The following is a 23,782-nucleotide window of genomic DNA, read 5'->3' on the forward strand; positions in this document are numbered from 1 at the left end:
AAAGTGGATACTTCAATGTGAATGAGCCCCCTACCAATTCACATTCAATTTCTGTACAGTGTGACTGGATTCCTCCAGGCTTCAATCATACGATTTCAGAAATACCTGTCGGGCTGTATTATGTCATAAACTGCTGTCGGACTGCCTACAGGAGATGCACTTTTTTCCCATTTCTGCATATTACACATTCAAGAACTGTGGAGAAGTATCCCCTTTACAACAATACCTTCCATCTAAACGGTGTAGAAAAGAGTCCCAAAGTGCTTCGCACAAGTGTAATGAAAAAATGGACGCTGAGCCAACGAAGGAGATATTAGCTTGCTTTGGGTTTTGCATATTGCAACAGGTGTTCCTGAAGTTACATATTTTGGCTTCTCTAAGTAGCCACACTACATTTTATATGCCTTGCTTAGTTTAATTGCAGCTTTGTGGCCATGAAGTAAGTTTTTATAGAAGGGTTTCGAATGCTGAGGTTTTCCAAACCGGTTAAATTGTTTTCATTAGTTCATTTTTAGAATCAGTTTACCAGCAAAGATATCTAGTTTGTAAACCTTCCACACAACAATATCCAACATGGCAGCAGGTTATGAAACTATAATGCTCTTTTGAATAAAACTATTTTCAAAGAGTTTAAACATCTCAAAGTTTCCAAGTTCTAGTTGTATTAAACGCATAGCAAATTTGTTATTTATGGATCAGGAATTCTACAGCCAGAAGCTAAAAATAGACCAAAGTTTATTTAATTATTGATGTATCAATTCAATCTAAACTGAAGTAACAAGTCATGAGGGAAAGCCATACCTTGCACACAAGCCATTTGATCTCTAAGGTATGTTTTGTGTCACTGTAGTTTGTAGGTGGGTGAAATCAGATGTTATGTTTATATGTTTAATGTAATTCTGTTCCCAGGTTAGGATCGAATGTCTCACAGTTGTAGAAGCCAAATAGTTTCTATTAACACTTGACTTGCCCCAGCAGGTGACAGAGATGCATTCTTAATGGAAAGCCCGTCAATTGGCAGGCTGCACCAATGCTTTGCTCGGGACTTTGTTATTTTCGTTTATCCGTGCATCCTGATTGCTTTCAATAGAGAGGAAGCCAAGAAAGTTGCCATTGATAACCACCTTTTCCCCAGCAGAATTCACACCAGAGAACGAGCATAGTTTCTCTCAATATTCATGAATTGGGAATCACTAGGGTTGCAGCATTAATTCTTACACTTTATTCCCAGCAGCTCTGGTACTGATCTTATCATGTCACCATTAAGACTAAAGGCATTCACCCCCTAGTGAATATAATTAAGGTTCAGCTTGGCCCAATGGTAGCACTCTCGCTATTGAGTTAGAAGGTTGTGCGTACAAATCCCATATCAGGATCTGAGCACATAATCTAAGCTAACACTTCAGCACAGCGCTGAGGGAGTGCTGCACTGTCGGAGGTGCTGAAATTTGGATAAGACGTTCGATTGAAGCCCTGTCTACCTGGTCAGGTGGATGTAAAAGGTCCCATGTGCTACTTGAAGTGGAGCAGGGAGTTCTTCTTCTCCTGGCCAACATTCTTCCCTCAACCAATACCACCAAAAATAGACGAGTTAGTCATTCACCTCTGTTGGATCTTGTGTTGCACAAATTAGCTGTTACATTTGCCTACGCTTCAAAGCAATTCATTCGTCGTGAAGCACTTTGGGATATCCTAACGATGATAAGGTGCTAAATAGATGCAAGTTCATTCTTAGTACATTCAATACTGTATAACATTCAGTTATACATTTCAATATTTGCAAATACATTACAAGCAGCTGGAAATTCATTTCAAAAATGACATGTTGTATTTGGATGTTGTCATAAAGTTAACACTCCCAGGGGGAACATAATATAACAGCCAGAAATGAAACATTTTTATTTACATGAAATCTGTCTGCAGATTGCACTAAGCACTAAATCAGGATTACTGAATGGCATTTTATGCTTGGATCAGGATTGTATTTTTAGCTATTATGTATGAGTCAGGATCTCTAAATACCAGTAAATAGAAAGTGCTTTAAAACATAATTTTCTTTCCTCTGGACTGGAGTTCTGCATGGATCATGAATGTGCTTTATCTGGCATCAATTTTACATGAAGTATAGACTCTCCTCACAAACCAGGTTAAGTGCCATTCAGGTTAGCTTAGCAGGATGCTGATGCCTAATTAATGCAAAGGACAACCAACCACTTCAAGTTCATGTTCAGAGTGGTTTCCAAAAACGCTGTAGCTCACATCCCAAATTTTTTGCCCTTGAAGCATCATCATCTCACTCAACCCTACTGGTGACTTTCAGATCGTTAATCAGGAATATCCTTTAACCAATCTTATTATCCACCCAGTGATCATCATTAACCTTTTACTGATCATGTTTTTATCTGTTATGTGAATGCTCATTCCTGTGAAGATAACGGGAGTGTTTAGTGGCAGAAAATGTCTGCTGATATTAGGTTTAGTGACGTGTTGCATGTGCAGATGTAATGAGCAGTATGTTTGCCAGTGATGCCTGCTGTAACTGTGCATGAAATTGAAAGATTTATTTGACCCAAGTTGCCTCATTCTATGGGCTGAAATTATGCTTTATCACATATCAGAAACAGCTCAGAAAATTAATATTTTGAAACCTGGAAATATTCAGTGGTGAAAATACCATTGGATACACAGGACGTAGCTGAGGCTGTAGAATTTCTCATATAAGATTGGATGATCCTTTCCATGTGGAACTTGCTTTGAAAAGAAAAGATGTAAATATCACACAGTGGGGGAGTGGGTAACATGATGGGTTTGAATAATGTGCTTCTTCCTCTGGGACCTGGCTCCAAATACACCTCTGATGGATGAGGAGAAGGTCCACTGTCATTATCAGCTGTTAAGGGCCCTAATTGAAATCAGGCAAAGTAACTGCTCTCGCTCTCTCCCTCTCTCTCTCTCTCTCTCCTAACAACAAATGTGATAAGTGCTTAAACTGCTTTAAAATCTACCCCAAAGATGGTTTAACTTTATTCGAGAGCTGACTCCCATGTAAAGATGTGCCTGGACAATCGTAGAAATGAAGTCCACTTCAACCTCAAATTACCACTGTGTAAGAAAAACCAAATGGACAAGTTCTCATTCCGTTTTGTTTAACTTCTCTCTTTCTCCCCGTTCTGTTGCTTTTCTCTTTACTTACTTTTTTTGCAGCTTTTGTTAGTTTTGCTTTCTTTGTCTCTCCTTGTTATTGTTATCTATGCCTTTTCTTGTGTTTCTTTGCTTGCTCACTGTTTTCCTTGTGTTTCTTTGCCTTTCTCTTGTTTTTCTTTGTCCTCTTTTCCTTTGTTTTCTCTCTCTCACTTCCTATCTATTCTTCTTGTCCTTCTGTTTTTATTTGTTTCTTTTCTGTTTGCTTATTTTTCTCGCTCCCCAAGTCTCTGCCCAGTTCCAGTGGCCAAGGAGGTAAATGCACAGTATGCTATGCTAAAATGATCATCAAAGCTCTACAAGATGATACTGTGTACTTCTCAATGCAAAAAAAATGTCATTGCCTACTTCCCTCTAAAATCTGAGTCATTTTTTGGGAAATGTGGAAGCCGAAAACCATTGTAAACATGAACTTTTGTGGGAAATCCTAATTATATCTGAATTTGGTTCAGGGTCTCCTTAGAATATCTCCCTAGAGAGAGATGGGAGCATTGCTCAGCTCAAGTCTTATATGGTAGTGACCAAAAGTCCATTTATTTAAAAATATTTCTAATATTGGAATTTCACAGCTACCATTTTGGTTTTAAATCAAGTCAGTGTTCAAGTCCATATGCCTTTCTGGAGTTCTCCAAATATTTTGTAATTAGAACAAGCTGACTATGGATTGTGCAAAATCTGGAAATGAGTAAAGCAAACCATATAAATGAAGCTCTTGTTGACTGAAAAGAACAATGTTACATACTGCCTTCTGGTTATTTGTAAAATGCTCACGGCTGTTGCCAGCTGCCAACAATGAGTTTAATATTTGCTCAGAATGAACAAGTCTTTGCAATGCGGCAGAAATATGGAACATTGTCATGATATCCTAAATAAATCCGTATTGAATAATTATACAATTTGCTGGCTCCTCCGAGCTGCCGTTATCTACCTGAATGCTTTCAAAACCATTTAAGGTGGGGGGGGGGGGGTGGGAAGGAGAAGGGCAGATATAAAAAACAGAACCCCTCTAATGGACTAGAACCAGCTGCACCACATAACTCATGAAGTGTAGGTATGTAAGCAAACCTTGCGAAAGCACGGAAAGCTGAAGTGCATGAGAGGTTTGCCATGTGGCATAATTGCATTTTAACACTTAATGTGATTTTTCTCTTTACAAGAAATTATGATCTAGGCTAGGTCCAAATTGAACCAAATAATAGCATCTTTCATTAATAGCATTTCTCATTCACTCAGTTTAAAAAAAAATCACTTTTTTTTCCTTTAACTGTCCCCATTTTGCTGACAGTCTCCTATTTCTGTTTTCTAGTTACTCTGATCTTCTCATTCGTTCCACGTTAACTGTTTATTTACTGTAATGATATGGTTCGCTACAGGAGGTTCAACAAGACGCAACATCCATTAGGCTGTGTGCATCATCAGTGCAACTTGCTTCCTTGTTAGACAGAGCTGCTGTTTAGTAAAAGGAGCAGGTACATAAACGTGGCTCGTTGGAAAAATTAGTAACCATATTTTCTCATGTTATTTGATAAAATTCTTGAAGATTGTAATCACTTTTTATAAATCTGGAAAAAGATCATTTCCACATGAATGCCGATTGGACAGAATTAACACTAAGGTGGCAGAAATAACAAATATGGAAAACTGCAGCCTTGTATCTAAATTCTTGTGGAGCAGTTGCTGAATAGGGAAAATCCATTTCAAAAATTGAGGCTAATGCCACTGACACTTTCATCTCCAATATTGCTTAAGCCAGGCCCATGAGGTGGTAAAGCTTATTCCTATTTTAATTTATACTTTCAACATGTTTCAAACCTAAAAATTGATCAACGTAATTCAAATCCAATCTTCTACTGGTGCGTAACAATTAGAGTTTAATTTCCAAAACCAAATTATTTTACCTCCAGTTGGTCTCAGTTACCGGTCGTGTGGTTCAGGGGCGGATGGACAGTTTGGTATTGGAATAAAAGGAAATGAAAGCATTTCTTTGAAGCCAAGACAAATTTCCTTTCAATGCTGAAGTAGATGTTGATATTTTGTGAAAGATCTGCTAGGATGTCATTACAGAATAGCTTCGGTCACAGTCGAGGTGGGAGAGAATGATAGAAGTACTTGAGAACATTTTTGGAATTGAGAACCAGTCATCAGGTCAGTGGCAGATTAAAAAGTCCAGTGAATAACTCAATTTGTGAGAATGCCTGTAATAACGTCTACTAAATAGTGCATTAACTGGTTAACAAAAATTCCAAATTGGATCAATCTCTGTTCTATCCCTTCAATTCAAAAATTACAACAAACAGTAATATCCTTTTGCATTAATACTATCTAAAAATGTCATCCATGCTTCATACACTAGGCACATAACAGTGTGACACCAAGTTTATTGAATCCTGAAGAGAGTTACAGTCTATAGTTCACTGCCAGAGTTAGAAGGGCATTCATGTGTTGCGCTTTGCCTTTGCGATTTAAGGCACCCCCAAACACGGAGTGGGATTACACCCTTGGGTCTCTCTCCGAAGCATACACCTATTATTGCTTTTCTATATTTCAATACTTGAGTGAAAGGCAATATATTTATTTAAAGAAATTGCAATGATTGCTAAATGGCACAAGGATAGTTCCTGCAAGTAAGTTAGCTTTACTTTATATATTATGTAAAATGGAATGGGACAGATGGCAGATGCAATGGTTAAGTTCTTGCTCAAATCCACCATGTTCTTATGGATTATTGTATTATTAGAACTCTATTTTAATTGGACAACTATCATCATGCTCACTGGTAGTTTACTAGAAGGCACATGGGGTTATGTAAACTGCACGTGATGACCTAAGAGGCACATCTGTGAAATTTTCTGTAATTTGCAGCTTTATCTCAATGTGACCTCCAGCTACCATCTACGATCAACAGATAATTTTAAATCACTGTAATTTGTTCTTCCATTATTTGGTACATGGAATAGTCCGTAACAGTGATGCATAAACACTTAGGAAAACAGGAAAGCAGCTCTGCTGTAATTCATTTATGCAAGTTGCTTCAGGGGTTTGTTGTGAAATGAATTTGGTTTTATTTGCTGTAATCTTTTAAAACACAAGGCTTTCCCTTCAGGCAACAGCATTTGTACTAAGTAACAGAAAACATTAGCTGAATCTGTTTCACTGTTTTTCAAACCCTCCATTTACAAGTGTCAACTTGGCTCAGTGGTAGCACTCTCACGAATGTCATGGGTTCAAGCCCCACTCCCAAGACTTGAGCACATAGTATAGGCTGATATTTTAGTGTCGTATTGAGGGAATGCAGACCCCTCAGGGAGGGAGATGAGGTATTAAATTGAGGTGCCGCCTGCCTTTTCAGGTGCTATTTGAAGAAGAGCAGAAGTGTTTTCCTGGTGACTTGGCCAGTATTTATTCCTCAACCAACATCACCCAAGATGTGGAGATGCCGGTGATGGACTGGGGTGGACAATTGTAAGGAATCTTACAACACCAGGTTATAGTCCAACAATTTTATTTTAAAATCACAAGCTTTCGGAGATTATCTCCTTCGTCTCCCAGTCGGGGAACACTTTAGCAGTCAAGGACATTCAGTCACCGATCTTCGGGTAAGCGTTCTCCAAGGCAGCCTTCAAGACACACGACAACGCAAAATCATCGAGCAGAAATTGATAGCCAAGTTCTGCACCCATGAGGACGGCCTCAACCGGGATCTTGGGTTCATGTCACGCTACACGTAACCCCACCAGCAAGGGGAGAACAAAAAGTTATCTGTTTTTAATATTCTCTCTCTCTCTGCCTTTCGGATCTCTTTCTCTCTGTCTGTGTAATTTGACACAATGCGTATTCAGCATACTGGGACCTACTGTTTTCCGTGGCTAACCTGTCTGAATACCAACGACACCTTTGATTGGTGTGATGCTGTCCCAGCCTAATATAAGATATGCGATTTGAGAACCTTTCACTCACTCACCTGACGAAGGAGATAATCTCCGAAAGCTTGTGATTTTAAAATAAAATTGTTGGACTATAACCTGGTGTTGTAAGATTCCTTACAAACATCACCCAAAACAGATTAGCTAGTCATTTACTTCGCTGCCATTTGTGGCACCTTGCTGTGTGCTAATTGGCTGCCATGTTTGTCTACAAACAACAGTGACTACACTTCAAAAGTAATTTGTTGGCTGTGGACATGAAAGACTGTACAAGTGCAAGTTCTTTTCATTTGCTGAAACCAATCTGTTTCTTTCTTTCTAAATGTTTCTTGCTAAGTTTGGGTTCCTATGTAAGTGTTTACAGAAAGTGCTCACACACATGACTCTCCACAAGTTAAGTTCCTGACCTTGTGAGGGCTGCAAAGCCGTGGCTCAGAGTGGGGGTGAGGCACTCACTCTGGAGGAAGGGAAGAAAAATCAGACAGCCTCCATGCGGCTGACGCTGGGCTGACTGGCAAAAGCTGGTTTGTTTCTCCTCTCCTATGTGTGAAAGCACTCCACCGCCATGCAGGCCTGCGAGTTGGCTTCTGATCTGCATGGTACGTACATATTGTTAACTAAAGACTAGATGGCTCCCTGATGGGAGCAAGCACATTGTAGCAACTATGCTCCAAGGTCTTCTCTTGTACAGTTTTTGTTATTCTTTGACGGAATGTTCCAGAGAATCTTGAAATAGAAGCAGTTAGTATTACCAGACCAATTTTAGTGTTTATTTGGACATAACGGTTTCCAATGAGCAAAACACATATGGTGAGGACAGACTGCGTTTGAACATTAGTCAGGACAAGGCTGGAATTTGAACTTGCATCCTTCTGGACTGTGAGTCCAATCTTCTATGGATAGAGTTCCAAGGCTGACTCCTCATTTCTGATTGCTGTGATTCTAATCATCCATAAAATTGCTACATTCTAGATATTATGCAACAGGGAATGAAAGTTCGTGTAAAACTACAAAAAGTTCTGAAGAGTGATATTAATAAGCCATGTCATTCTGGGCTTACACACTGCAAGTCTGAATAATTGAAATCGCTAAGCTCAATAAAGTTCAGTTATTAATTCTCTAAATTGAAAAGGTCATTTGGGGGTTAAATCCGATAAGAATTTAAATAGGTTGTACGAAATAGCTGAAATATTTGCAGAATAAAATCTCCTGGAATGTACTCAGATATGCCTGTGCTTACTTTTCCAATTTTCAGCAATTTTCACCATAATTAGTTTCTAGCCACAGTGTAAGATGGAGAGTTAGAGGGAGGATCTTTCACTTCCTGCCTATGAATCAGTACAAAGCAGCCTGCAAGGCCTCAAATCTTAAATTCATTATCCTAAAAAAACAATAGATTCCTTGCACTGTGACCTTTATCCACTGTAAGAATTTTTATAAGTTAGTCTCATGGGAGTCATGGTGCAGCACATTGAAACTCTAACGCACTGTGCCAGGCTCATAGGTTGGGAGGTCATCGGATTAGATCTGTCATTCCCACATGGCATACTTTTGATCTCATGCCATTCTGAGGTACCAAACAGGGAGGGAGAATCAGAGAGTCAGCACAGATTGTACCTGTTAACCTTCTAGCAGGCAGGGATGACAGAGTTAAATACAACAGGGCCGATTTCCATCTCGGTACCACCCGCCGTTTATGCTTAAAAATCGGGCGGTAGTGGGACCAAAATTGGGGGGGGAAAAAAAGTCCTGCTACTTACTGCTGGAGGTCCGCTCGTTCTGATTTTCAGGAGGACCTCAATTTAGGCGGCCAGCGTTTCTACCAGAAACAGACAGGGGCCTCATTTGCAAATTGGGATCCCCAGTGCCATTTTTGTCTCGACCCATATTGCAGGCAGTACAGGTCAGGAGGTGACCATTCCCAACAGTGTTTAAAGTGTTGAAATCTGGAAACAGGTCCGGCACTCTTTTCTTTTTCTGCCGTCTCTGGGGCATTGTGATCCTTAAAGTCTTCCATTATCTTATCTCCTTGCTGCTAACAACTGCTGCTCCACTTCACTCCCAATACTTTCACCCCCTCCCCTTTAAGGCGGCGCTGCGGGCCCATGATCAAGCTAATTTGTAAAACTTATGTTCACACTCTGGTGGCCCGCTGAATCATTGCAGTTTTCGGAAAGAGCTAAGCATCTTGTTCAAATCATTAAACATCTCATTTAACAGTCACAGGCTGACTGTATGCAAAAATCAGTTTGTCCAATGATTCCTGCATCTGAAAACCTGAATAGTCATGTGGACCAGTAATACTATTAGTGCATTGTAGTTTGAAGGGAGACCGCACTCTGGTGCACTGCCTACTATAGTTTGACAGTGGTGTGAGTGGGAAACCATCCTGTCATTGCCCCACTCTTGTCATGGTGCAATTGGAAAAGACAGAGTTTGGTGCTTAACCTACTCAAATGTACGTACTCGCAGTCAGCCTGTGACTGTTAATGAGTTTTTTTTAATGATTTGAACAAGATGCTTAGCTCTTCCCAAAACCTGCAATATGCCAATGGTGCAGTTGGCCACCAGAGTTTGAATGTAACTTTTACAAATTAGCTTTTTTGGTAGCTTATCACACCACTTTGCATATTCAACAGTCCAAGACGACCTCTTCCAGGTTATCTTGTGGAAAAACCCACTGATTGTAATTGCACTGAGTGTAATGTATCCAAGTTTGCTGACGATACAAAGCTAGGTGGGAAAGTAAGCTGTGAGGAGGACACAAAGAGTCTGCAAAGGAATATAGACAGATTAGGTGAGTGGGCAAGAAGGTGGCAGATGGAGTATAATGTGGGGATATGTGAGGTTATTCACTTTGGTAGGAAGAACAGAAAAACATAGTATTTTTTAAATGGTGAGAAACTATTAAATGTTGGTGTTCAGAGGGATCTGGATATCCTCGTACAAGAAACACAAAAAGTTAGCATGCAGGTACAGCAAGCAATTAGGAAGGCAAATGGCAAGTTGCCTTTATTGCAAGGAGGTTGGAGTACAAGAGTAAGGAAGTCCTGCTACAATTGTACTGGGCATTGGTGAGACCACACCTGGAGTACTGTGTACAGATTTGGATTCCTTATCTAAGGAAGGATATACTTGCCTTAGAGGCAGTGCAACGAAGGTTCACTGGATTGATTCCTGGGATGAAAGGGTTGTGCTATGAGGAGAGATTGGGTAGAACGGGCCTATACTCTCTGGAGTTTAGAAGAATGAGAGGTGATCTCATTGAGATATACAAGATTCTGAGGGGGCTCGACAGGGTAGATGACAGGTTGTTTCCCATGGCTGGACAGTTTAGAACTAGGGGGCATAGTCTCAGGATAAGGGTTCGGACATTTAAAACTGAGATGAGGAGGAATTTCTTCACACAGAGAGTTGTGAATCTTTGGAATTCCCTACCCCAGAGGACTGTGGGTGCTGAGTCGTTGAATATATTCAAGGCTGAGATCAATTGATTTTTGGACTCTAGTGGAATCAAGGGATATGGGGATCGGGCAGGAAAGGAGTTGAGGTCGAAGATCAGTCATAGAAACATAGAAAATAGGAGCAGGAGTAGGCCATTCGGCCCTTCGAGCCTGCTCCGCCATTCAATATGATCATGGCTGATCCTCCATCTCAATACCATATTCCTGCTCTCTCCCCATACCCCTTGATGCTTTCTGTGTCTAGAAATCTATCTGTCTCCTTCTTAAATATATTCAGTGACCTGGCCTCCACAGCCTTCTATGGTAGAGAATTCCACAGGTTCACCACCCTCTGAGTGAAGAAATTTCTCCTCATCTCAGTCCTAAATGTCCTACCCCTTATCCTGAGACTGTGACCCCTCGTTCTGGACCCCCCAACCAGAGGAAACATGCTCCCTGCATCCAGTCTGTCTAGCCTTGTCAGAATTTTACATGTTACAATGAGATCCCCTCTCATTCTTCTAAACTCGAGTGAATACAGGCCGAGTCGATTCATCCTCCCCTCATACGACAGTCCTGCCATCCCAGGAATCAGTCTGGTGAATCTTTGCTGCACTCCCTCTATGGCAAGTATATCCTTTCTTAGGTAAGGAGACCAAAACTGCACACAATACTCTGGGTGTGGTCTCACCAAGGCCCTGTATAACTGCCATGATGTGGAGATGCCGGTGATGGACTGGGGTTGACAATTGTAAACAATTTTACAACACCAAGTTATAGTCCAGCAATTTTATTTTAAATTCACAAGCTTTCGGAGATTTTCTCCTTCCTCAGGCAAATGTTTCAAGATCTCCTTGAAGCCTACGCATTTATACATATTGAACAATAAAACATGGTGTTTACAGACTGCCCCTGCAACTGCCCGTTGCCAAGGCAATCACCGTGTTCAGACAGAGAGGTGTTACCTGCAGAACCTCCGAATACACATTCAACAAAAAAACAAACAGGGAAAAAAAACAGAGAAAAAAAAACACAGAGAGAGGCAGAAACATCCGGAAGGCAGAGAGAGCCAGCAAATGACCCATTATATTAAAAACAGATAACATTTGTTCGCTGGTGGGGTAACGTGTAGCGTGACATGAACCCAAGATCCCGGTTGAGGCCGTCCTCACCCATGAGGACGGCCTCAACCGGGATCTTGGGTTCATGTCACGCTACACGTTACCCCACCAGCGAACAAATGTTATCTGTTTTTAATATAATGGGTCATTTGCTGGCTCTCTCTGCCTTCCGGATGTTTCTGCCTCTCTCTGTGTTTTTTTTTCTCTGTTTTTTTTCCCTGTTTGTTTTTTTGTTGAATGTGTATTCGGAGGTTCTGCAGGTAACACCTCTCTGTCTGAACACGGTGATTGCCTTGGCAACGGGCAGTTGCAGGGGCAGTCTGTAAACACCATGTTTTATTGTTCAATATGTATAAATGCGTAGGCTTCAAGGAGATCTTGAAACATTTGCCTGAGGAAGGAGAAAATCTCCGAAAGCTTGTGAATTTAAAATAAAATTGCTGGACTATAACTTGGTGTTGTAAAATTGTTTACAACTGTATAACTGCAGTAAGACATCCTTGCTCCTGTACTCAAATCCTCTTGCAATGAAGGCCAACATACCATTTGCCTTCCTAACTGCTTGCTGCACCTGCATGTTTGCTTTAAGTGACTGGTGTACAAGGACACCCTGGTCCCTTTGTACATCAACATTTCTCAATCTATCACCATTTAAATAATACTTTGCCTTTCTGTTTTTCCTTCTGAAGTGGATAACTTCACATTTATCCACATTATACTTCATCTAGGAACATAGGAACAGGAGTAGGCCATTCAGCCCCTCGTGCCTGCTCCGCCATTTGATAAGATCATGGCTGATCTGTGATCTAACTCCATATACCTGCCTTTGGCCCATATCCCTTAATACCTTTGGTTGCCAAAAAGCTATCTATCTCAGATTTAAATTTAGCAATTGAGCTAGTATCAATTGCCGTTTGCGGAAGAGAGTTCCAAACTTCTACCATCCTTTGTGTGTAGAAATGTTTTCTAATCTCGCTCCTGAAAGGTCTGGCTCTAATTTTTAGACTGTGCCCCCTACTCCTAAAATCCCCAACCAGCAGAAATAGTTTCTCTCTATCCACCCTATCCGTTCCCCTTAATATCTTATAAACTTCGATCAGATCACCCCTTAACCTTCGAAACTCTAGAGAATACAACCCAAATTTGTGTAATCTCTCCTCGTAACTTAACCCTTGAAGTCCAGGTATCATTCTAGTAAACCTACGCTGCACTCCCTCCAAGGCCAATATGTCCTTCCAAAGGTGCGGTGCCCAGAACTGCTCACAGTACTCCAGGTGCGGTCTAACTAGGGTTTTGTATCGCTGCAGCATAACTTCTGCCCCCTTGTACTCTAGTCCTCTAGATATAAAGGCCAACATTCCATTTGCCTTCTTGATTATTTTCTGCACCTGTTCATGACACTTCAACGATCTATGTACCTGAACCCCTGCCATTGGGTATTTGCCCACTCACTCAACTTGTCTAAATAGCCTTGAAGCCTCTTTGCATCCTCCTTACAACTCACGATCCCACCTAGTTTTGTGTTGTCAGCAAACTTGGAAATGTTACATTTGGTTCCCTCATCCAAATCATTGATATATATTGTGAATAGCCGAGGCCCAAGCACTGATCCCTGCAGAACCCCACTAGTTACTGCCTGCCAACCCGAAAAAGACCCATTTATTCCTACTCTCTGTTTCCTGTCTGTTAACCAATTTTCAATCCATGCCAGTATATTACCCCCAATCCCATGTGCTTTAATTTTGCACATAATCCATGATCTTATTGAATGGCGGAGCAGGCTCAAGGGGCCGTGTGGCCTACTCCTGCTCCTATTTCTTACGTTCTTAAAAACCCACTGATTATATTTTAAACTTCTTCAACTCTGAAATAAAATTTAACATCGTCAACAGTATTATGGGAGTTGCCTGAATGTTTCCATGTCACAAAGTAATGTAGACAGCAGTTTCCAATTATTTAGACTTTGAAACGTTTGGCTCAAAGCAACACATGTTTTGGTGTCATGAACAATTGGCGTATATGAACTGATTGGTAATAAGTGAGAGGCTTATCAGACCAATTAATTGTTGAGTAGTTGGTCTAATATCGGGTGGGATACCTGGTGGTCAGGCCTTTAAGCCCCTAGTAGAGATTTTATCTAATGCTGTTTTTAGCAAAAGGCTCTTTTTCCACATAAGATCCCCAGAAACAAATACAATGAGCCATCTCTTGGGGGTCTGTTCCATAACATTCAAAGAGGTTCCAGATGACGCTGATAGATTTATCAAACAATAATAATTGTACTCCCGTGTTTGATGGATGCCAGAATGTCTACTTCTCTCATGAGAACAAATCCTCTCAATTATCATCCATTACCTCTGGGTCTTGGCTGATTTCTCAGGTTTATCGGAGTACGGGATGATGTAGTCAGTGATGATTTCCGGCTTCTGCAGCAGGATGCCCAATTTTGTTTTTATTCCCTTAGCCCTGGGAAGATAATGTGAAAAGGTTAACAGTGTTTGTTGTTTATTAGATAACAGATTAGATTCCCAATTGTAATAAGTCATATAGTTTGGAGATTAAACTTTGGACAGCTGCCTCCTGGCATGTCTGAACATAGACTATTTTGATGTTGATCTGATTCTTAAGCTCCCACGAAAATTTGTACTATAAGGAAATTAAATCATCTCAAATCAATTTAAATGTCTGCTTTTGTTTACCATCAAGCCCAAGTGTGTTTTCACTCTTGCACCCATTGGAAAGCCAACACCAATAGCTCACTAATGATAATGAGTTGTAAGCCTACTTTCACTATTACCTTTAAGTCACTGTTACTGATGAATAATCCAGGCAAGTAAACAACGTGAAGCCAACAAGAATCATAGAAAGGTTACAGCACAGAAGGAGGCCATTCGGCCCATTGAGTCTGTGCCGGCTCTATGCATGAGCAAGCCAGCTAGTCCTGCTCCCCCGCCCTATCCCCCTGAATCATTGAGAATTGTGCCACGGACTCCAGATGTAGCATATATGACCCAACTTCTGTAAGTTACTAATGAACCAACAACGAATGCTTCCAGGACAGGATGAGAGAATGAAATGAATATTACAAAGACTTGGAGATTTACCTGGGCTGGGCGATCGGCTAAAAGTTTATGCTCCAATTATACTGCACTAACCAGTACAGCCTTTTAACAGCTGTGCTAATATGAAGCTGTGGTTATACAGCCCAGTCACATCTTTACTGACCATAGAAGGTTGAGACTTGTTTGTGTGTACCCAAACACACACACGCCAAGTGCTGTTTCTCAGCCCCTGTCAAACAATACGTAATCAGCAGCTTTCTAATAGTATGACACAGCACAGAAGGAGGCCATTTGGCCCATCATGCCTGTGCCAGCTCTTTGAAAGAGCTATTCAATTAGTCCTATGCCCCTGCTCTTTCCTCATAGTCCTCTGAATTTTTTCCCTTCACGTATTTATCCAATTCCCCTTTGAAAGTTATAATTGAATCTGCTTCCACCACCCTTTCAGGCAGTGCATTCCAGATCATAACAATTCGCTGTTTAAAAAAAATGTTTCCTCATGTCGCCTCTGGTTCTTTTGCCAATTACCTTAAATCTGTCTCCTCTGATTACCGCTGGGAAGTTGATCGACATTGACTCAGTGCCTTCCCTCAGAAATTGCTGACTGGAACATGGCACTCCAGTGCAGTCTGTATCCAGAACCAGACATTCTTGTATTAGCCGTCCAGGTGATGGCCTGAGTATGAGGCCATGGCCTGAGTATGAGGCCATGGCCTGGGTACGAGGCCATGGCCTGGGTACGAGGCCATGCGGATCTCCCATCCCTGGATTTTGGCCATCCAGAGAATGCTGGGTACGGGTTACCAATGATCCTCCTGCAGTGATGAGGATTTCAACAGCAGCTTTGTATGGTATATTGAGGCTGACCAGTTAGTGCTCAAAAAAGCTCAGATTCTTTGCTGATTAAGTACTGTACCATTACCAATGGGCAGTCGCCAAGCAGTTGCTTAAGTGTCAAAGGCCTCCGTATTGCTGATGTCAGGGAGTGGCCATTGAATTCTGTCCCATACCTGTAGGTATGGCTTGAGAGTTCATTTTCCCTGTTGCTATTGACGGAGCTCTCAAGCTTTTGGCTGAGCTGCACAGCCATCTTTGTGGCTCCATAATCCCTTTGTCGAATAGGCTGCAGTCTTGGATGCCCTTACTGCTTGCTAGGATGCCAGGCACTCTTTGACTTCTACTGTGGGTGCTGTCTCTCAATACACTGCAGATCTTGGGATGTGGAGCCATTCCCACTGTTATTTTAGGGTCATGTGACAGATGTTTCTGCATCCTCCTTACCTCTAGTTCCAAGTAAGTGCCACTTGGTTATGGATTTGAATGCCTTGCCCTGGGATGGACACTTCCACAGACTGCAAACCCATTTGTCTGTGGATTTAGTGGACAGCTGTTGGGGTTCTCCTGACTGTATCCCTTGAAGAGTTTTATACTGACCGGTGCGGTTACATGGGCAATGACTGTGGGGAATTTAGTTTAAAGCTAATACCAGTTTGCTATTGGTGCAGTACAAAAGATCACCCCTAATCAATTTCAAACATACAGGACAATTAGGAACATGTGAACAGGAATAGGCGTTCAGCCCCTCGAGCCTGTTCCGCCATTCAATTAGATCATGGTTGATATGTATCCTAACTCCATCTACCCGCCTTGGTTCTGTAACACTCAATACCTTTGCCTAACAAAAATCTACCAATGTCAGTTTTGAAATTTTCAATTGCCCTGGCCTCAACAGTTTTTTGGGAGAGAGAATTCCAGATTTCCACTACCCTTTATGTGAAGAAGTGCTTCCTGACATCACCCCTGAGCTGTAATTTTAAGATTATGCCCCCTTGTTCTGGACTCTCCCACCAGAGGAAGTAGTTTCTCTCTATCTACCCCATCAAATCCTTTAATCATCTTAAACACTTCAATTAGATCACCCCTTAATCAAGTTCTGTTGCTTCTTTAATCATCTCATATATTCAAGGCAACAAAACCCTAGAATTAAACTATATCGTATTGCGACATCAAATAAAAATACCCATCTCTACTTCTCAGAATCAAGTCAAAGTTGTAATATTTATGCAGTCAAGATTATAACATAACCCGAGCACATAATACTCAAATAAAGAGGCAGTCTAATCCTGCAGTGGATCGGTGTGTATAATGGCAGGTTTAAATGCTCTGATGATTGCTTTTTCTGATTTCATAGAGCCACAGATTTAAATCTGAATGTTCATTTCAGCTCCATTATTGTCATGTTTGCATTGTTCATCAGTATTTGAGTTAAATGATGAATATCTAGGATTAGTTTATTTTTAATGCCTTCGGAAAATTATTGAGCATTTTGCGATTGAACTCCAGAATGGATAGCAATAAGAAAAAAACACGATTTATCACCTTGCACTGCTGTTCTTCATGATAAACAATGCCACATTGGTCTTGATGGGAGCAATAATGGTACAGCTCACATGTATACCTGTAAGAACCAATTCATTCACAACACATAGGTTTGGGTGCAAGAGGAACTCGGCAAACCTCATTCAATAATCAAATCTCATATTCCAGCCAGGGGTAGATCACAGACTGGTACTTCATGGGAAACGGGGATAATATTCCACTGCCAGCCCAATTACACACACCAGAAAAATGGACTATGTTTGCTTTCGTAGTTTACCTGTGTTCCAAATGGGTTTTAATTTGTAACTCATTCTTACCTATCTAGTAACAGGATCTTACAAGTTTCCCATAGCAATCTAAACTAATTCTGAAGGATTTGTACACTGGAATCTTGTTTATTCTCACTTTTCTAAAAGTTCACAGTTCATTTCAGTAGACTGCCCTTCATTTTTGATCCAATTTTCTTCTGCACAAAAGTTTCGTGCAAATATATTGTTGCCTTTTTTTGTCTGTTTGCTTAGTAAAGTACACAAAAAGGTACCCGAACCTTGGGAAGGGGAAGAGAATTCTGGTTTTATATATCGGATGACCTCATTTAACAAATTGCTTGTGAGATTGTTGGCGATAAAAACATCATTTAGAAATTAAATTTGAGAGACTCAGGGAAGTAAGTTTGTTAGCAGACCTCCTGTGGCAGTGCTCATGGGTAAGTTGGGGCACAGATGTAATATTTAGCTGTTAAGATGGAGCTGTGTTTAACCAAGCCTGTCCCTTTAAGGCCACTGCTCATGCGTTACAGGTGGGGAAATGGTCTAAATAGGTAAATGCAGGTGATTGTAATCGCTACAAACTCCTGAGTTTAGTTGGGGTCAGTTGAAGCTGCTTGTAAATTTCTGGCACCAGGTCAGAATGACACTAAGGTGTCAACTGTGTCTCAGTTGGTATCACTTTTGCTTCTGAGTCAGAGGCTCATAGTCCCACTCCAGACACTTGAGTATATAGCCTAGGCTGACAGCCCAGTTTAGTGCTGAGGGAGTGCTGCACTGTCAGGGGTGCTGTCTTTTGGATGAGACTGTCTGCTCTCTCGGGTGGGTGTAAAAGAGCTCATGGCACTATTTTGAAGAAAAGCAGGGGAGTTCTCCCCAGTGTCCTGGCCAATGCATATCCCTCAACTAACATCACTAAAACAGATTATCTGGTCATAATCACATTACTAGTTGTGGGAGTTTGCTGTGCGCAAATTGGCTGTCATGTTTCCTACACTTCAAAAGTACTTCATTGGCTGTAAATCACTTTGGGACGTCCTGCGGTCGTGAAAGCACTATATTAATTAATTATATTTATTTATTTACTTACTTTCTTATATTTACATGAAGTATGCACGACATGCAAAATTTTACATAGTATACATGATTTGTTTTGTTTTCTGTTAGATGTCACTTTTGCCAGTCTGTATGCCTTCTGCTGAGTTATCTCTGCCACAGCATGAGCAGAGAGATGTAACTCCTCAAGGCTCCCATTATAACAGGCTCAATAATCAAAATCATCTCTTGACTGTAGTGCTAATAGGAGTAAAATGTGATTTATTTTCCCAGAGTAAATGGTTCATCTTGAAACCTACTCTTAGGGAAACTGCAATGGTATTATCAATGCCTGCTTATTGACACTTTTGACAAATTGCAAGGGATACCCAAAAGGCTCCACTGTACAGGAAAAGTTGCGTGTTCTGTGGGACTTTTATCTATGTCTTACCAGATTTACTAGGGATGGTTCATGCTTCCTGACTCTCAACTACAATGTACAGACTTGATTAACTGAATGCATGGGGTATTCTCTGGAGTATGGAGCATGAAAAACGTAATGGGAAAGCAGCAATATGTGTGTGCAGCTGGATCCTGATAAGTGTATAACAAGCTTGCCAAGATGTTTTATGCTCGCCTCATGATTTCTGTCGACTGCTTGTGAAAAAATGACTATCTTAAAACATCCCTACATCAAGCTAATTACATAGAAATTACAACATGGAAACATGCTGTTTGGCCCAACCAGTCCATGCTGGCGTTTATCCTGCACTCGAGCAGCAGTCTTAATCTCGTGTGTCTGCCCTGTTCTAACCATATCCCTTTATTCCCGCTGCCTTCAACCACCTATCTAACCTATTCTTAAATGTTGACATACGGCTCAATTTTAAAAGGGTGACAGGATGGCTGCCACAGTCGAGGGGGGGGGGGGGGGTGGAGAAAGAGAGAGAGAGAGAGACCTCATTGGCTGCTGCAAGAGAGAGTGGCGGGGGTGGGGGGAGACAAAGATTGGGGGGGGGGGACATCGGAGAGACAACGGGGGCGGGGGAGACCTCGGAGAGACAACGGGGGCGGGGGAGACCTCGGTGAGACATGGCGGGGAGGCCTCGGAGAGACATCAGACATCGGAGCAGGGGGGTGCAAGTGACATTGTTTGAAAGGTAGGTTTATTTATTTTTTTACGTTGTGCAATGTTATTTTATTTCATTTATGTAATTTATTTTTGCCTTTTCCCAACCCTTCACGCCTAGTTTCACCGGTTCACAGGTTTTACCAGGCCTGAATCGGAAGCCGTGTGAAAGCTGTCCAGGTGAGTTGAAAATCGATTTAACTAGCTAATATATACGAAATAAACTACCTTAAGTACCTCAATGAGGTACATTTGCTTGTTTAAATATCGTCCCGCCGGCTTTAACTGCCAGCGGGACTTCTGGGTTTGGGAACGGCGAGCGCACTCAGATACATCTTTGTGAGACGCGGAAGTCAGCGGGTTGGAGCCGGGTTCATTTCCTGCTCTGGATTTTCTCGATTTTCATTGCCCCCCCCAACGCACCCGCACTTCCATTTTAAAATTGAGGCCCTGGTCTCTGCTTCAATCACTAACTCCGTGTTTTAAAAAAAAATGTTTATCCTGCTCTCTGTCCTAAATCTCTTTCGTTTAATCTTATATCTATGTTCCCTCGTTCTAGGCCCCCTCAACCACTATAAATGGTCTGGGAGTGAAATTGGTCTTAGTGCAAAACCAGTAACAGTGAATTGGCAGCCCACCTTACACCCTGTCTGACTTTCCTTTCACTGACTACTGGCCAATAAGTATTTCACCTTCTCTATTTCTATCTAACCTGTTCCAACCCTTCAGAATTCTAACCACCTCTATCAAATCACCTGGTAATCTTCCCTCTTCTAATCAAAACAATTTTTCAAGCCTTTCTTCAGATTTGTATTTCCTCATACCAGGCAGCATTCTAGTGAATCTCTGCTCTGTACCCTCTCTATTGCCTTAACATCTTTCCTATAGTATGGAGCCCAAAACTGTACACAGTACTCCAACTGTGGTCTTACTAATATTTTATATAAAGAAAGAAAAACTTGCATTTATATAGTGCCTTTCATGACCTCATGATGTCCTAAAGTGCTTAACAGCCAAATAAGTACTTTTTAAAAAAGTGTAGTCACTGTTGTTATGTGGGAAACGCAGCAGCCAATTTGTACACAGTAAGCTCCCACAAACAGCAATGAGATAATGTCCAGGTAATCTGTTTTTTAGTGATGTTGGTTGAGGGATAAATATTGGCCAGGACACTAGGAAGAACTCCCCTGCTTTTCTTCAAAATAATACTGTGGGATCTTTTACGTCGATCTGAGAGGGCCTCGGTTTAACATTTCATCTGAAAGACAGCACCTCCAACGGTGGAGTGTTCGCTCAGTATTACACTGAAGTGTCGGCCTAGACTATGTGCTTAAGTCTCTGGAGTGGGACTTGAACTTGCAACCGTCTAACTCAGAGGCAAGAGTGCCACCACTGAGCCACTGCTGATACTTGCTTCAGCATAACATCTCGACTTTTATATTGTATATCTCTTGCCATAAAACTCAATATTCCATTAGGTTTTTTTATAGCCTTATCCACTTGAGTTACTGCTTTTAACATCTTTCCCTACATTACAACAGTAACTACACTTCAAAAGTACTTCATTGGTTGTGAAGCACTTTGGGATGTCCTGAGGTTGTTAAAGGTGCTATATAAATGCAAGTTATTTATTTATTTTTGTGAAGCTGAACCACCAAATCCCCCAACTTTTCCACATAACCCAACCTTCACCCAGTCAATGTATGATTACTACTTTTACTTTTTAAAATTAAATTTATCTGCGGTGCTTCAACTCAATGTAAATTAAGTATTTGATGTTTAATAAGAAATAGTTAGGAAACAACAAGCAACTAACATGTACAATCTCCATAATCCTTAATGTGGCTCAATATTCAATCATCAATAATTGTGGATCATTTTATGTGCGATTTTTACATTTAAGCATTGTTTGCAGAACAAGAGGTCTTCGTAAATTATAAAGGGATGAGACAGAATAGATGCAACCAGACTCTTTCCAGTTATTGAGAGGGATAGAATAAGGAGACATAGAACTAAGATCAAATGTATGAAATTTAGGAAAAAGATCAGGAAAAACCCTTTTTTTACACAAGAGGGTTACCTAGGAAATTTGAGCTGTTTTTGTTAGAACAGAGGAGGTTAATGGGTGATTTGATAGTGGTGCTTAAAATCATGAAGAAATGGGATGGGGCAGTTAGAAACAGACTGTTTATAGTGGTTGAAGGATCTACAACAAGGGGACAAAATATAAGATTAAGTGTCAGAGATTTAGAACAGAGAGCAGGCGCAACCTTTTTACACAGAGGGTTGTGAGACTGTGGAATGCACAGCCGGAGTTAGTGATTGAAGCAGAGACCATGTCGAAAATGAACAAAGTGACTTGAGAAGCTTTCTTTGAAAGGAACTAGGATGAAAGAATTGATTCTAAACGCAGAAAACATGAACTAAATGCAACTGAAACATTTTTACTCAGTTTTATGGAATAAATTGCAATTGAGTGCAGTGATGCATTTAAAAAGGAAATGGACTGGTTCATTATTCATTGGGGATTAGGCGGACACAGGCCTGGCACTGAGGTAAGAAAGAAGTTATGTGATCCGTTCAAGCCCAGGGCATGGATGGAGTGAGCTAGATGGATAAATATCTATTTATTGTTCCTGGTTTCTTTTATTCTAATGATATGCAATAAACATATTCTGTTCTAACGAGGAAAACAAATAACTTTCTAATCTTTTGGGGGAACAAAGGTTCCTCAGTAAGGGAAAAGATCAGCTTTTAGATTCAGTTAATAAAAAACAATGTCCGCAACAAATGTAAATAAACAAATGTTTCACACTGATTTAGTCACAAGCATTTATTTAATAATGTGATAGGTTTAAAAGAATATCAGCTGTCCAAATGTTTACAGAACAAAAAAACATTATAGGTTTCTTAAGCTTCATAGGCAGACACACACTGTAAATCCATCAGTATAGTCCCTACAGAAATCTATGGGACAAGAACTTTTTTTTTCTGAAATACTTGCCTTATGTTAATGTTTATAACAGACTACTACACACATGGGACAGTATATAAACGAGAAATTATAATTTCTTAAAGTTGGTATTCTGCAGGCTTTGCTAACCATTTGGGATGTTTTTGGATCCAGCACAGTAATCACTGACTCCCCAAACACAGCCATAACTGAACCCAATAAATTCCATTTTCCTCTAACCTACGGTAATATGATGCATAGGATCAATTCTGATTCCCAAAAAAGAAAAAGAAAATTGCTGCTTTTTAAAAAGAAAAATTAACCTGAAGCTTATCCACACCAGTCCAAACTAAGAAAAGCTCATTTATGGCCAGCCCAAATTGAACTCAATAAATTTTGATTTATTTTGGCAGTCCAGTATTATGATCCTGGCCAAAGACAATTCTCCTCTTTGTCTTTGAAACATAACTAGGAACTGTAATGTCGAACTATGATATTTAGGTATTAGTTTTACTTTATAAATTGGCAACTTGAAGTATGACTTCAATTAACACTCTCTCTCTTTCTGGCCAGTTGTGATTATCAAACTGCCTATCACTTTATAGATGGGCAGTTTGATAGAAAGACAAGACTGGAAGTTGTATTAATGGTTATGGAGCCAAGGCAAGTAGATGAGCTACAGATCAGCCATGATCTAATTGAGTGGCAAAACAGGTTCGAGGGGCTGAATGGCCTACTGCTGTTTCAATGTCTCCTACGATCCACCTTCTTTTTCACATAGCTCTTGAATTTGTGGCAATTCCCTTTTAATAGCCTTAACTCATCATAAGCGATCCTGAAGTCACAAAGCTGGCTGTAATTTTTCACAGAGTGACTCCACTCCCTGGAGATCCACTGGCCCCTCACAGGTATCATGGTGGATGTACTAAATAAATAATTATCATGTGGACAATTCACATCCAGTCAGTAAGCCGATAGATCCCAGGGATGTGACTGTCACAATTCATACGTCCCTTGACCATTACAGACTTGCAGTAACAAATGCAACTAAAGTTCTGACACATCTGCAGAATTAATAGAGGACCATTTAGAACATGGGCCCAGAGTAACTCCAATAAAGTTCAGACGTATCTGCACTTCAGCTCCTAATGCTAGCTAGTATGTTTGCAACAAAATCTACAAAAGGAATTATTCATCACACCTGAAAAGACATTGTATACGAACAAGGTAACCCAACCACAAGGGATATTAGAGTTTTCCATTCTGTCGC

At 40.7% G+C, this 23,782-nt stretch overlaps 1 protein-coding gene across 1 annotated transcript in view; it reads right to left on the reverse strand.

The window, feature by feature from the left end:
- The window catches only part of LOC137325501 (regulator of G-protein signaling 5-like), a 44,195-nt gene that overhangs the window by 13,368 nt on the left and 7,045 nt on the right, over positions 1–23,782 (reverse strand). Inside the window, exon 2 of the mRNA XM_067990669.1 lies at positions 14,044–14,154. Within this exon, the coding sequence (XP_067846770.1) occupies positions 14,044–14,154 (111 nt within the window). The remainder of the gene's footprint in view (positions 1–14,043; positions 14,155–23,782) is intronic.

This window comes from Heptranchias perlo, chromosome 9 (genome assembly GCF_035084215.1).
Source record: "Heptranchias perlo isolate sHepPer1 chromosome 9, sHepPer1.hap1, whole genome shotgun sequence".
Taxonomy (NCBI): domain Eukaryota; kingdom Metazoa; phylum Chordata; class Chondrichthyes; order Hexanchiformes; family Hexanchidae; genus Heptranchias; species Heptranchias perlo.